The following is a 17,200-nucleotide window of genomic DNA, read 5'->3' as shown; positions in this document are numbered from 1 at the left end:
AATGTTTGAAATTATTCCAACTAACATTCTCCCTATGAATGCACATGCAGAAAAGACGACAGATATAAATATGGCCTAAAGCACTAAACATCCAGTAGAGGAGAGATGGGCTCCCCACATATGACCGCTGCACTCAATCTAGCCTGACTTGTCTGGACAGCAATAGAAGTTACGCTGTCATCTGAATTTAACTGCACTTCAAAATGGAGAATTGCATGTTACATGAGGGAAACTCAAACAACAACAGACTTTGTGAGAGTAAAAAACAAAGCACATAACATAATGTGAGCTGACAAAATTGGGGAGTTAATCCTGTATATTTCCTGCCCACATAAACTTAAATTGAACCCTCATAGTTACCAAAACATTATTTCAAGCAAAAAAACAAAAACAAAAAAAAGAGCAGCAGGAGGGATTTAGAGGAAATACAGGAGGTGTCACTTTCGGTAAGAGTCACACAATCAGCAGCAATGAGACTGCTTAATACCTCTCAGTCTGCCATCAGTGACTCACTCTAGCCTCAGTGTCTGCCTGGCACACATGACATACAAATGCCCTTGCTTTTTGGGAAAGGTTATTTAACATTTACAATATCATTTAGCATTATCATGAATAGGTGTTTCTTCAACTGTGGCCACTTTTAACACAGTAAACAAAAAAAAACAAAAAAAATTCACATTAGTTTGTTTTGTCCACGAACAATGTCCAACAACAACAACAACGACAACTATGTCTAGCCTATTTGTATGGATTACACAAGGTGAAGATTATCAAATATTTGATCAGTAATATTTATAGATTTTCATAAATTGAAAGTCTGTGACAAGAGTAAAACACTAAAATCTATACATAACAGGAATTTACAAAGTAGCGAAAAATAAAAATCTTAGTTAAAAAAGTTTAAAAGTAGCCTTCATACAAAAAAAGAAAGAAAAAATATCAAACACTTGGACATAAAAGAGCCTGTAGTTGAAGAAACACTAGGCTATAATATTATTACAATAATTTACTTTAGAAATCTTTGTTATACATAGAAGACTAAGTTATGTTTATATAACGTAATGTTATTATATTTCATCATCTCAAATTTGTATTGGGTTTAGATTTTGCATTTTCCAAGCATTTTTATGCAGATTGAGAAATATATAATCTAGGTTTGTTATTTTATAACTGAATTTACTTTTATTTAGTAAGTATAATGGGATTAAAAAAAGAAAGAGCACTGCGTTATTGTGAAGAGAGATACAAGTGAGGTGAGTAAAAAGCACTGCTGCAAAAATCTTCTTCTGTCCAACTTCTTCATAGGCTATATGTGAAAATCAATCCCATTATGAGTGCCATTTGCACAAATTAACACAACTTAGCCTACATATTTTGTTTCCTTTAAAAAAAGAATTGGGGGGAAAACATAAAATAACTTCCTGAAATATTACAGAGTTCCTGATTTCTTTCTGTAAACCTTTCTTTCACTTCACATACTAGGATGAATATGACATCATTCCACAATAAGTGCTGACATTTTTTAATCAATTCCAAAAAACACATTAATTAATTTTGACTGCAAGCGCAACACCGCAGGTCAAACGAGTTAAACCATCAGCTTCAATTAGGAAGGCAGCCGCTGATCTGAAGCAATATTCTTGTTCACTTGTATCAATCTAAACCAGACCACAAATATGTACAAACACACAGCATGCCTAATATAAACTGACAGCCTTTGAATGACAAGTGCACATACATAGTTCAAAAATCAAAATTTTTACTGCTCTGAGCATTGCATCATATTACATGGAAATAAAGCCAAACAATCAACCATATCCCACAATGCCGCATTTGCACTTCAAAGACAAACTATTCAACAAAACGAAAATGAATCTCTGGTTACCAGAACCGCAGAGGGAAAACATTCAGAGCTAAATCTGACAAGACACAAACATTCAAAGGCTGGTGCTTTCAACGTCTATTTCAGCATTGTCATTCAGATCCATACCTCTCTACCTTCAAAAAAGCCACTTGTCACTCTATAAAGAATACGAAGAGGGATAAAGCAGTGTATTCAATTCATAAATATCCCTTTAAGAGGGTCACGTCAGTGATTTGTCACTGGGGACTTTTGGCAGAGCTGAAATTGATGTAAAGGTGACATGTGAGTTATGTATGTGGCTGTGGCAGGTGTTTTGATATTACTGAGCAAGGCAGGCAGGCTCACTAACCCACCAGAGCGCTCCTCATCCCTCTCTTTACCTGCATGCCTGCATTAGAGGATGTCATTAATTTGAGGGGGAGAATCTTTTAAAAAAAAAAGTAAGAAAACCCCAAAAACACTTGACATGCACACACAAGGTTTCTTTGCCTCCTGTTCTCTGATGCCTGTCACTTACTGTGTGAAACCCATGCGTGCTTCAATGGGATCAATTGTAATAAAACTACATCGCCTTCACTGAGCTATGAGTTTATGAATCTCCTTAGAGAAGCTCAGTCATTCAAAATCCCTCTAGCTTACGGCAGTGAAACAATGTTTAGTTTCAATCTCCCCGCAGCCTCCACACAGAGGGAGTAGCGCCGCACAACAGACTGAACACGAACAACAAATAAAATGTGAAAATCAAGCAAGTCACCGTCTCATTTCCATTAAATGATAAAGTAGCTGCCCTGAAAAGAAATGAACTAATTTAAAATGGCTGGCCTATAGGTCAAGGACAGCTGGAGCAAACAGTCTATGATTTTTCCACCCACAGTCATACAAATAAAAACATTTTACATTTTCATTTTCAATACCGAAATCTAAGAGGCTTGTTATCTTTTCTTATTTGTTTGATGCATTGTGTCTGAAATGCCTTCAGGCTGTGATAAACGTACTTAAAACACATTCTCATGTAGATTATTAGGTATATGGCTTTGTTAGATAGCAGGGCTTCTATGCAGTGGCACAGTGGGGTCTGAAATAGCATGTCAGCATCTACTGAAAGTCAATAAACAACTGAACCAAGCTTGATTGTAATCCTAAAATATTGTTCGCTTCCTCTATGAATTGTTAATATACAATCACACGGTGCTCTGACCCCTGGGAAAATTTTCAAGGAGTCCTGAAAATGTTACAATTGTCGAGACTAAGCTTTCCACAACTACAGATTAAGTCGAGCTCGGAGGAAGTCCTGAGATGAAAAGAAGGTCTAAGGAAATTCAGTGTTCATGTTCTACTCTGAATTAGCACCATAATGTCTATTGGCAGTTTTTCTCGAGACACCAGTTAAAACATAAATAAATAAATAAGTAATCACATCTATATTTCCAGGGAATTAAAACATCTGTGAATAAATGTGATGCTGGAACAGATGGGCAAAAATGATATACATTTGAGTTTTAACTTACAAACCGCTGGGTAATTCACTACCAAAAAAGCAACAGAATATGAGCTAAAATATTGAAGGCCAAAATATAAATGTTTTATGAGCTGATCATAAAGTATTTCAAATTTATATTTGCATTAATGTAGAAATGAGATCTTTGTATTAATACAGAAAGCTTTATGAACCTGCTGTTTCCTACAACACTAAATCTATGTCCGCCTAGTGAAAATCCTTTGCAAGCACAGCACGGAAAATAGGCAACTTCCTCCTGCCACAAAAATAAGGCAATCACGCAGTTGCTGTTAATATCTGAACTGACTGCAGAATCCCTAGAGAGGTTTCTATTAACACATTGTGTCCGTTTCACTGCTTAAAATAAACGAGGTTTTATCTCTATGAAGTCAGCAGGAGTTAAAAAAAGACAACAGCAGATGGCGGAGAGAGGTGACCTTACCTCATTGGTGTTCCACCTGTGTCTCTCTTTTGGCAATGTGGAGCATTTTGGTAGACATTCAAGCAGCTTTTTGGGCAGGTATATTTTCAAATGTCCATGTTCATCTGCAAATAAAAACAAAAAAAACAAGCATGCAATAAAGATTAGAAATAGGAGACAGTAAAAGCATTTCAATACCATTATTTCAATAATAAATGTAATTAATCAATACCCAAGATGTATTGATGCAATCATGTTAATATATAGGGCTCAGTGCACTAATACAATAATAAGGATATACGATTTAATATTAGATTATCCTCTGCAGTTCTTCTACATTCTTCATACAGAGCATATAACAAGGATCATTAACTAATGGGCGCCAATTATTCTGACTGCAAAGAGCAACTAATGAGCAACTTGCAGAATGAAGGTAAAAATGTTAGATGAATGAAAATGTGAATTAATGGGCCAAGTGTACTGTGAGGAAAAAAAGAAATAGTGACATATTGTAATGTGAATCATCAGATTTCAGGTGTTTCAGTAGTGGAAGTCCACTCTCAAGGGTTTAAGGGAAACTGATGCTAAGCTTTATTAAGACTTTAACTACCCAATAAAGTACACAGCCACCCTGATCCTGGCTGTTCAAAAGAACAGTAAAAAGCACAAATGCTGGCTAAAGATAAAAGAAAAAGGGAATACAATTTGTTCAGGGGCAATTAAGGCAGGGCTATATATCAGGCTTTCTTCCATTCTTATCTTGTCTGTCTCTCGTTCCCATTCCTAAGGGCTTGGCAGGCCAGTCAAATCACTGCCATTTAACTTTCATTGTTAAATGAAAGTTCACTTTCAGAGTGGAATTTCTAAATTACAATGGAATTGTCTACAACTGTAAATTGAGTCCAATTATAATCACCTTATACGACCAACTGCTGATTATACATTTGCCTGTCACCTGCATCCACATGACATTCACATTCTATTCCCCTAAAACCCCCGCAGGATGGCAGGAGTATGGATGAAAGGGAAAAAAAGGCTTGGCCAGGCACCTTCTAGCAGAAATTCTTTCCTGAATGAAGTGAGTAGCCTATTTGCATTGTATAAAATTATATATATATATACACACATGTATTTATTTATCGGAACTCGATTTATATTATACAATATCCCTCTGAATGGCCTTACAGCCCTACAATGTGGACAACTATCTACTGAAGCAAATAAACCAAAAATGTGCATAAGTTGTCTATAGATGTTTATATTAATGTTTTATGAATATAATAAAACAAGAATTAACACAAAGCCTCAAATTCATGTTCACGTACTTTGTGAGCAACAACCTACATTTCAACACCAGCACAATGACGGAATATCTAATCCATAACAAACGTCCTAACAGCGAGTCAAAAATGTGACATAATATGCCTGAGTCACTGTCAAAAACACCCCCGCCATTTTCCTAAGGTTGTAATTGTGACAAACAATCATCTATCATTTGCGAATGCGATGCTATACCAAATCCTGTAAATGTGGTTATGAGCACGCATGCAAATCAGTTCGATTTCCTCTGTCTAAGCTAATGCGCTTACACGTCACCAAGTGTTCCGCTGCCGCACGCGTCACTGATGACAAATCAAGACACATATGCTGCATCCAATTACCCATCTCCAGGTCTGACAGTTTATGTTACACTGTCGAACAGTTATGCGAAATTTAAATAACCCTGGTGTGAAGGCCTCTTTCTCCACATCAGCGAGAAATATATTTGCTTCTCTCAGGTGACAGTGGCATCATCTAAACTGGTGCAGTTGTGAATCTTTCATTCTTCCCCAGTTGTCACACAATCAACTTTGATATTGCAGACATCTGTTTATGCCAAAGAATAGGATTTTGTCATCTGTTTGGACTGAGAAATATGGCCTTAAATTACATAATCCTGTTACAGATCTCTAGTTTTCCTTCTCTTTTCTTCCACACCCAAAATAATATTTTTTTTTCAATGAATAAAAGTACGAAAACATCACTTATCACTGTCTGCAAACTTGCAAAGCCAGATCAGATTTGCTTTACTTGCTATAATTCATGTTATAATGGTAGGGTGGTGTGATTGGAAGGGGTTAAATTTGAGGCTTATCCCTTAGCTGAGTTAGGGATAACATGTCTCTCAGTCATTACTGCAAAACGTAAACTCCGACAGGGTTAGCAACACCCTTACACTATGTGGAGGTCTCTTGTATCACCCTGAATTAGTGTTGTCACAATACTGGAATTTCTTTTTAAGTGAACATAAACAACAGTTGATAAAGACAACGCATATGTACAATATCAGTATACTGGATCCATGCATTATGTCTTAAAGTGACAGCAGCCTAATATATTTCTGCTATCTGTGTTTTTAATGTTAATCAAACAACAGACTCACTGCTAAAATCAAATCTTTATCGAACTACTGTTACATCTAACTGAAAAACCAGAAAAGCAGTTTATTTCATTTACATCTATTGTTTTTTATATTGTGTTTATTTGTTCTTATTTTATCATAGACTGATTACTTGTCGTTAATAGTGTTTGAAATTTATATTTAATATTTATATTACATTTATGTCGAATTTTTTCATTTGCATCGTTCTTGCATTCCATGTAAAAAGTATGGTGAGTAAAATAAAAAATGTACTAGCCAATGGTGACTCGAGCTTCAGTGTGTCCGTCGAGGGTTGTAAGGTGAAAATATATAGACATTTTCTATAGACATCCAATATATTTATAAATAAATATAAGCATCCTCAAGATTTTTGTAGAACACTGGGTTTCAATTTTGAGGCACTGACTTTTAGTTGTCCTTCCTGTATAGCGATGCCACCTTTGAAAATGTCTTACAGTGACTGTGCTCAACAAAGCCTTGTACTTTATTCAAGGAATGTGATTCTCAAGTGTGCGCTTCTGATTACCTGAACCCTTTTCAATTTGTCTGAGAACCCCACGAAAGCTTGGACTTCTGTTTGTGAATATAAAACAAAGAGCCGTGTCTCAAGCACAAGCCGACCAGAAATCAAAGATGTACATTTCAAATGGCAAACCCCCATGTCCCCAGTGCTTCTTAAAGGCAAAGTCACCCTGCCTGTCCGTTCTATAACACCTCTATTTTTAATTTTCTCAGATGTTTGGATGTCTAAAGTTATAAAAGACAATATTGGAGAAGATGGACTTAAAGGACGGCTGTGAAATATTTCAAGAATGAGAAAAGCTCACTGAGAAGAGTGTAATCCCAGCCTAGAGCAAGGTCCTAACAAAAAGTTTACAGCTACCTGATAATGCCATGAAACAACAGTGTGACTCTGTGCTCTTTCATTTGGTGCATGGAGATAATTCTGGAATTCTGGAGTATGTGCTGAATGTAGCATACACTGATGGCAACAATTGTACAAGGGTAAATAAGTTTTACAGTAGAGATCTGAGACTGGTATCTGGAATCATTTGACTCACTCAATTAACATTAGCACAGAGCACCTGCTCCCGAATGACAACAATCCGCCATCCCACACAGTACACATAGAAAGAAAAACAATATATCTCTGTAGCAACCAGTGTCAAAGGTAAAAAGAAAAGGTAAAATCAAAAACACATTTAAGGCATTAAGTCATAAGTCATCAAAAAAGTCATTTTAACGGGCAAAAGGCCAAAAGTCAACATGAAAAGGCAACCTATTTTATGTCTGTAATGTAACATTTCTAAGCATAACAGAATACTTAAAAAAGTATGGCGACACTTGATTTTATCCATCGGGAATTGCTTGGGTTGTGAAAACTGGCCGTTCCAAAGCAGAATAAAGCCAGAACTGAATACTTATTGCATTTTGAAGAAAGATTACAAAGACAGGCAGGTGGTGACAGGCCTTGGTCATCTCCAGACAAACTCAGATACAGATCAGACAGTGTAGGCGGAGCCCTCTATGACCGGCCAAGACTCTAATACCAGCCCATTTGTAATCATTTCAGACCACACACACACAGTCAGCCCATAACCAAGGCCTGCCAGTCATCAGAGCCAACAAACACATTCCCTTCGACACACCCACTGATGATGACATCATTCACTTCAGAGCAAGGAGGTCTATAAAACCTAAAGGAAGGTTAGCAATAGCATTATCATTCATCTCACTGGCAGTTGCTCAACTGGTGCAGGATCCCATAAGTACGTGATCTGAAGTCTGTGGTCCATGCTAAGCAGCCAAGCTCCTGCTCCAGAGCCATTTTTGCACACTGATATGAGCATCCACATAGGACAGTTGGTTCACTGAGTTACTGTCTGTTTTGAGAATAATGAAACAGAACATTATGATTATAAAACAGTGTGAGGGATGATAATTAAATGGTAAAACAGCTCAAATAAGCCATCCACCATATTCGCCGTGAATTAAAAGCAGACGTTTATCAGAGTAAAATGCTATTAGGGACTTGAAGACAGGTTCGAATCTGACTTGTGCTGAATATAAGCACACATCCAGGAGAATGAAAAACATTCACTGCTCCGATTAGATGACTGGTTGTTAATTAAAAACCCCTCATACTAATAAAATCCCTTCTAACTCCTCCCAGAGCACAACTTGAAAGACCTCTTGAGATGTTTGGGCTATGCTCCTTTTTCACCAAATAAAATGAATGGCATTGAAATGAGGGCTCATTGCTCCGCAGTTAAAAGCAGACAGAGAACAGAGCAGAATGCTAATTCACTAAAGTTCTAACGCTGGCTGCTTTAATAAAGAGCAGTCTATCAGTGTCAACACACACCCTTATCTGACATTACTGCGGCTCTGGGACTGGGAATGAGCTCTAGCGTCATAAAAAATAGAAATAAAATTGAGGAGAGTGCCAGAGAACAAACAACAAAAAAACATTCACAGCGTAAAGGGGCTGTTACGACTGTGAGCAGACACATTGGCGAAGCAGAAGGCTGATGAAAGCTTAGCGATTATGTATGTATATATGAATTTAGACATTAACATGGAATTCCAGTTCCATGTGCGAGATAAATCTGTCCGTAATTGCTGATCTAACATCAGTATCCCGATCCTAATCCAAACCTTAATTGCTAAAATGGGAAAAGCGGACTTTACATTAGTGTCTGCAACTTCATCCAATATCATTTTCTGGTTGTATGAATACATTTGTATTCATTTGTAAAATGACCATACACAGAGTTGTTTAATTTGTAGATTAAAAAGTAGGCTATATTGAACATGTTAAATTTAAAGGTCCCGTTCTATGTGATCCCATGTTTCAAACTTTAGTTAGTGTGTAATGTTGTTGTTAGAGTATAAATAATATCTGTAAAATTATAAAGCTCAAAGTTCAATGCCAAGCGAGATATTTTATTTGACAGAAGTTGACTACAAAAAACGGCTGGATTGGACTACACCCCTCTACATCCTGCTTTAATGATGTCACTAGAACCGTAACCTCCGCCCACAGGAACACAGGCGTATTGATGGCGAAATGTCAACAGACGTGGTTGATGTTTATCTATAATCGGATACCGCAAAAGTTTAATTCGAAGTTGTTAGTTTGCTCTGTCCATTTCACCACGGACTGCTTTTCTAACCTGGAATAATATCAAGCAGACTTCTCTCAGCGTTTCATACTGACGAAGGGGACTATTTCAACTATATTCCAGCAAGCGGTAAGTAGTGATTTAATATGGAAGTAGCGATCACTCTTCACATCGTTCGTTTCTCTTAGTAGGATGAAAATAATCTTACTTAAACTGTGATTAATATACAGAAAGCGATCAAAGAACAATCCCTTTCCAATCGCCCAAGCTATCAATCACACAGCGCGAGTTTATCTGGACACTTGCCAAAACTCGTTATGAAATCAATGACGCTGTTACACTGCACAACGAAGCTCTTACTGTATTTATATGCCTCATGTTTGCATTGGTGAAATCATTAGTGAGTGCAGAAACTGCGTTGCAATGATAAGATCTTTCACGCGATCAACAGACTGTCATCTGCTCAGTGCTCATCACTGCAACCTTTTATGTGATGGTAATAGATCTAAATACTTAAAAAACTTCTCATGATTCGTTAATCCAGATAGCTGTAATAGTAAAAACGTATAATAGCTGTAATAGTAAAAGTTTTCCAGATAGTTCCACATGTAATGCCAGATATTTCATATGCAAGCATGTCAGCCAATCACAGCAGAGGGCGTTTACACTGAAGTCTCACAGCAGACACGCCCCTTCAAACAGAGTGTTCAAACCAGGGAATGAAATCAGGCTAGGAAATATGCCTTTTATTTCTAAATTATAACAATTTTTGATCTAAAAAACATACTAACATTATAAGGGCACCCCTGGAAACATTATAAAATAATAAAAATAATCCATGGAATGGGACCTTTAAACTTAAAATTTAGCCTGCACTATAATGACTTTGGTGAAAATAGATTCCCCAGACAAAGCACTTGAACTGGACATTTTATCATGACTTCTAAAAAGTTGATAAATGGCAGCTGACATTGTCGACAATGACCACTGTGGCGAGCAGGACGAGGCCGAGGGCTGTGACAGAATGGCGTAAGGCCGGTGGCGTGATTGCTAATGAGCGACACCTGCGCTACGCACTGGTCTCGTATCTATCTCTCACGGAGGAATAAAAGGAGAAGCGACGATCGTGAAGGACAAGAGAGGACCAGGCCTGGACTGTTTTATTTGATGTTTTGTTTTATTAAACGTTATTCTTTACTTTAATTTTGTATTGGTTGATTTATTTTATTAAAAAGTCTTTGAATGTTAACCCGCACTCCTTCTTCCCATAACAACTAACTGCGTTTCAACCACATTTAATAAAGGTGTGTGACCTCAGGTTCAAGCATAGGATTGTGCTATAATAGGTGGCTCCCTTTATATGGCTAAATGTTTAAACAATTGGCCATTTTTAAACAAAACAAACAAAAAAGGTACAGTAGACGACTAACCTCAACCTATACGATATAGAGAGAGAGAGGGAAAACTAGCACGACTACGTCTGCTGGGCCTCAGCCATAACGACTCTCCTTGCCGCTTTGATCTCATAGATGTAAACAGCACATCCTGCTGCGCAACTCCAGCCTCTAATATGCCATCTTGTTTCCTTTATTTTCTTGCCTAAACAGCAGTGACAATGTGGACATTAACATAATTCTGTCTCCCTACCGGTGAACAACAATTTAGTTGTCAGATCCTAAAGTGCAAGGCTGGCTGAAACTGTAGCCTGTTATATTGGAAGATGTGCTGTGCTGAGCCGAGCTGAGGGGGCAGCCAATTACTACAGCAGTCCTGATCAGGAGAAAGCAACTCTCCAGTCAGGTGCATGGGGGGGTACAGAATGGTAGTAGACCACAAGAAACGGACCACAAGAATATAATAGATAGCCTATAGAAAGAGCTCCCACAAAGAGAGAGAGAGAGAGAGAGTTAGAGAGAAATGAGTAACTAGTGGAGGGACAGAAATGTTTTTTTCTGCTTCTGCTTGTGCTTGCCACCCATTCAGAAGGGAATTCTCTCATTAGAAGGGCAGGTAGGACGGAAAGAATATCACACCAGCAGGTCTTGACACAGCTGTGCCTACAGACATGGCTCGTTTCCAACTCACAACTTCTAACTGTTGGACTGTGGGAGTTGTGAGGTTTGAAGTGGGATGGGCCCCAGTCCAACACTTACAAACTGCAAACATAGAATTTCCCAAAAGACATGTTGCTGCTTTTTGCTTTTTCGAGATGCCTGTGGTGATCTCTTCAAACAAGGCTGTTTATTATTTCAGGGAGGACAACTACCTTCTGCACCAGTCTGTCCACTTCATGTCAGCCACAAAATAATGATGCTTCACGCTACGTTAGTCCTTTTGTCTAATCAAGTACTCAACTGAAATCAACCAAATACTTTGGGTGTCCATTATTTTAATTGTTTGCCAATATACGTATGCATTGCTTCTGTTAATTAAAACAACAGTCAAGTCAAATAAAAAATCCTTTTGAAAAATGGCTTTGAAAAAAGGGCTGGGTGATATACAATTAGATACAATAAACTGATAGAAATATCATACAAATTTCAAATTTCTTAACATAAATTGGCCGATTTCTCAGAATAGACCCAAACTAAAATGCATGTTTGAGCTGTCTTAAGTTAACTTAAACAGCTGGGAGAAAATATACCTGCTGCTGTCTATATCCATAACAAAAGAATGATAACAATCACTCACTTTTGACTGAATCACTTTAATAAAATGTTTGAGCAGGATTTCTTATTTTTGATAGATAGATCTATCTGAAGCAGTTAATTTAATTATCATTTTTGTTCAATTGTATTTATTTGTTATATTGCTCGTAGTTTCTTTGTTCTTATTTTATTACTGACTCTTTACTCAACTTTTTTCTTAGATTAATTAGGCTAGTTTTAGTTTTTGCTGCGAAATCAAAATTGATGTTAAGAATTATAAAATCTCAGGTCTCTACAAATTTTGATATCGCAACAACCTTATTTCAGTCAAAAACAACTATATCTTTATATATAGTAATTATTAAAAAAAATACTTATATCATGAATTTTGATCATATCCCCCATTCTGTACTCTAATCTAAATATACTATTTATTTAATAGGCCTATATGTTTTAAAAGATTCCTGCATTATGTGAAAAATCTGCTTATCACCTCCAAAATGTTCAGTTATTGCTGTTATGTCCAAATAAATATTTGGGTACTCATGCCTACCCCTAATAAGAGGACAACAGGTGTGCCACATAGAAGTGGACATATATTTCTATGGGGAGAAGGCGACTGATCCTGAGATTATCTGAGATGCCACTCCTGAAGGAGACGGTTTAGGAGCTTTAACAATATCAGTCACGCCAGCTTGAGCTAGTCTCACCCTGGAGACAAGTGTGGGTCATGAAACTTGAGAGGTCTGAAAAAAACAAATCTAAAATCAATATCATCCACAACGCAAAACTCGCCACTCTCTCTTTCTCTCTCTCTACTCTCTCTCCCTCACTCTCTCTGTTTGTGTGTGTACTTCTGCAGTGAGTGACACTTGCTTTTAATTGTTGCTTCCCTCGGCAAGATCCAATGGACATTTTATTCAACCTTCAATATAAAAGTTATCATCAATCACGTTTTAAAATATCAATAGCACATTACACCAATGCAGACACTTTCAAAGGCGATTACGATTATGTGGCCCCTATTTCAGAGCTCAGGTCTAGTTGTCAAAATTCACAAATACATTATTGACATTTGCTTCAATATGCATCCCCCCGTAACATGCTGTAGGCAATTGGCAGTGTCACCCTGAACATAATGAAAACATAAGAGACTATATCATTCCCCACCCATAAAATCACTAAACATTAGAAGAGACACTATTTGCAAAACCACTCTCAGCTGCGATATCGATCCATTCAATAGTGATCTAATAATGTTCTTGTGACCAAATAGGAAGAGAATTGACTTGAAATAATAATCAGATTGCTATTATGATGAAATATTCCTCAGCTTTTATATAGTAGACATAAAATATACAGCAATAGCACAATCATAAAATGGGATGAGAAGACTGGGCTTCCCTCTTTTCTTTTTTTTTTTGGAATGATCTGGTAAAACCCTATCTTTTTCTCCGTCAATGAATTTCTGGCTTCTCTTATTGAAGAGCCGTAGCCATTGGGCTATTTGTTAGAAGTCTGCCATTGCACAGAACCTCTGATCCTGCTATCACAGCTCAACTGATGAACTCAATTTAAACTAAGGCCTGGTGGGGCCACAGACTTCTCAGGCAAGCTTGTGCTGTCCAGAGATTGGGCTGTCATCTAAATTTAACTCCCTGAGAAAAAGGACGGTGCTGTTTCAGAAGAATCAGAATAGCTTCTGTTGTTTAAATATAGAGACCTCTATCTAATCTACATGTTTACACAGGGCGTTTTATTTTTATTTTTTTAATAGAAAGGTTCACCAAAAACAAAATGTAAATGCTATCATCGTTTACACCCTCATGTTGTTCCAAACCTGTTTGACTGACTTTCTTTCACACACACACACACACACACACACACACACACACACACACACACGCACACAAAACTTAATTCAATTGTGGACAGGGTTTCCACACATAGGAAATGGGATTTCTAAACATTAAATTAAACCGTAATACCCAATAAATTATAATACATTGTGTAGCAGAAAACAGTGTAAACAATAAATTCAGACATTTTAAACTAACCCAACCAAATCAAACACATCAAACCAACCCAACCAAATCTGACACATCAAACTAACCCCCAAAAAATATTTAGCAGTTAGCAAGCAATAGCACATGTTAGCATGCTATATGAACCTTTTATTTACCTTATGAAAAGTGTGTTGTTGGTATAAAGCATGATGGAGTGGAGAGAGAAAAATATAGGTACTTCATTTGCTCTTGCACTGTGACTGGTTTTCAAATGAAATAGCATAAGTATGGACACTCCACAACCTAAGCATAGGCTCCACTTTTCACCACAGTGGTAATTCCACAAAACACCAACAACACTTCTAAATCCCAACATAACAAAACATTAAACAGAATAAACAAGTCTCTCCCTTTTCCCAAATTGCAAAAAAAAAAAAAAAACAGATAACAGCACTTCATTTCAACTAAAATTCTCCCCATTCAATTCCTTGCAAAGCATGCTGGGAACTGAAAATCCCCCACCTAGTTTCATCAATGTTCATTAAAATGAGCTTTTAGGAAATTTTAATAAGTACCATGAGAAAGCAGATGTTACTGGCAGGTGTAAAGGGGGTCATACAAATAATATGAGGGTGAGTAGGGTCCTATGAAATAAGATTTTTATTTTATTTTTCAAATTACAATATTTTTTTTTTTTTTTATGTATCCTATGTTTCTGGAATCTAGGCCTGTGTGGTTTATTAGGGCCCAAGCCCTGAAGGGGCGAAGGCCCTATTGTTTTCGTTAGGATTATTATTATTAGGGCCCAAGCCCTGAAAGGGCGAAGGCCCTATTGTTTCCGGTAGGATTATTTATTAGGGCCCAAGCCCTGAAGGGGCGAAGGCCCTATTGTTTTCGTTAGGATTATTATTAGGGCCCAAGCCCTGAAAGGGCGAAGGCCCTATTGTTTCCGGTAGGATTATTTATTATTAGGGCCCAAGCCCTGAAAGGGCGAAGGCCCTATTGTTTTCGGTAGGATTATTATTAGGGCCCAAGCCCTGAAGGGGCGAAGGCCCTATTGTTTTCGTTAGGATTATTATTATTATTATTATTGTTCTTCAAGGGTTCGGGGGCTTTTGGGGCCTTTAACGTGCTCAAAAACTCATGAAACTTTGCACGCAGGTCAGAACCCGCGGCCATTAGGGCCGGGCTGAAGCTGGTACCCGGGCGTGGCAGGGGGGCTCAACAGCGCCCCCTAGAACACAATCTTAAATCTTGGACACATACAAGAACGTATTAGTATGAAACTCGGTACACATATAGATCTCATCGGGCCGAACAACTTTCGCACTCTAAGTTATTAGCTCTGCCCAACAGGAAGTCAGCTATTATGGGTTGTTTGAAAAACGCATGCTGTGGAATTTAATGTACTCCTCCTAGGGAATTGATCCGATCCACACCAAACTCGGTCAGCATGAAGTCAAGACATTGAGGATGCTAAATTGCGGACGGATTTTTGATATCTCGAACGGTTTGGCCGTGGCGATGAAACGAATTTATAGCGAGAAAAGATAAACAGGAAGTGTGTTATAACTTCTGCATACATTAACTGATCTTGATAAAACTTCAGCAGTGTGTTCGTGGTCAGAGGCCGATCACATTGATGTGACTATTGTGAGTCAAAGTTATAGCGCCACCAACTGGCAGCAGGAAGTGTGTCACTTTCAAAATGCTTTGAAATCACCCTCTTATTTTTACCCGATTTGCTTCAAACTTTATGTGTATAATGTAGACACACGGCAGATGTAGACCTGTGAAAGGTTTATTGATATCTTAAATACTGTTGCCGTGGCAACGCATCAAACTTTAATATTCTTTTCAGATGCTTTTGAAACTCTTAACATACTTGAAATTGGATGAAACTCGACAGACACATCACATTTATTAGCCGGTAGACATGTGCAAAGTTTCAGAAACGGGCGTGGTGAGGGGCTCAGTAGCGCCACCTTTAGTCATAAATGGGGCGGTTAGTTTTATCAACAGCAACAAAACTTGGTATGTGTATTGTTCTCATCAAGACGGACAACTTTCTAATTGACATTAACCATCTCCGACCAACAGGAAGAGAGATATTTTGGTTTGAATGTGGATTTTCTGAAGAATTTTCTCTCCCTCTCTCTGTGTCTCTGTGTGTGTGAGGGGAGGGGGGGATTTGACTCTTGCTTTTATATTGTTAATCAAGGTTTCAGGGGCTTTTGGGGTCCTTAACGTGCTCAAAAACTCTTGAAACTTTGCACACAGGTCAAAACCCACGGCCATCAGGGCCGGGCTGAAGCTGGTACCCGGGCGTGGCTGGGGGGCTCAACAGCGCCCCCTTGAACGGGGTTCTAAAACTTGATCCATATATCAAACACGCTCGCATGAATTAATATGAAACTCGGTACACATATAGATCTCATCGGGCCGAACAACTTTACCCCGGTCAAGTTTTACGCCAGCCCAACAGGAAGTCGGCTATTATGGGTTGTTTGGAAAACGCTTGCTGTGGAATGTGAAATACTCCTCCTAGAAAATTCACCGTGTCCCCTTCAAACTCGGTGTGCATGTAGTCAAGACTTTGAGGATGCTAAATTGCGGACGGATTTTTGATATCTCGAACGGTTTGGCTGTGGCGAGGAATCGAATTTATGGCGAGAAAAGAGAAACACGGAAGTGGAATAACTTCTGCATACATTAACTGATCTTGATGAAACTTCAGCAGTGTGTTCGTGGTAAGAGGCCGATCAGATGGATGTAGCTATTGTGAGTCAAAGTTATAGCGCCACCAACTGGCAGCAGGAAGTGTGTCACTTTCAACATGCTTTAGACAAAAGTGGGGGGGTTAGTTTTAACTACAGTAAAGAAAAAATAGTTTTTATATTGTTCTCATCAAGCCGGACAACTTTCTAGTTTACATTCAATAGCTCTGGCCATCAGGAAGTCAGATATTTTGGTCTGAATGTGATTTTTTTTGCAAAATCAGCCTCTGAATTTTTAGCCACTCCTCTTAAACTATTTATTTTATTCGTACCAAACTTTTTCAACATGATGAAACTACATTAAATATGCTAAGTTGTGAATGGATAATAAATATCTCAAACGGTTTTGCTATGGCGAGGGATTAATGTCCAAAAAGGAAACACTAAAAATCTTCTAAAAATGTAATTATATACCATTTATTTCTATATAAAAGTATAC

General features: G+C 37.9%; 1 protein-coding gene across 1 annotated transcript in view; it reads right to left on the bottom strand.

The window, feature by feature from the left end:
- Positions 1-17,200, bottom strand: part of camta1a (calmodulin binding transcription activator 1a) — a 439,941-nt gene that overhangs the window by 361,131 nt on the left and 61,610 nt on the right. The window contains 1 exon segment of the mRNA XM_084428326.1: positions 3,805-3,908. Coding sequence (XP_084284452.1) covers positions 3,805-3,908 — 104 coding nt within the window.

Source organism: Rutilus rutilus (assembly GCF_951802725.1).
Source record: "Rutilus rutilus genome assembly, chromosome: 13".
NCBI classification, from domain to species: Eukaryota; Metazoa; Chordata; class Actinopteri; order Cypriniformes; family Leuciscidae; genus Rutilus; species Rutilus rutilus.
The sequence above is the reverse complement of the archived record's forward strand: the minus strand, read 5'-3'. Positions and strand labels throughout refer to the sequence as shown.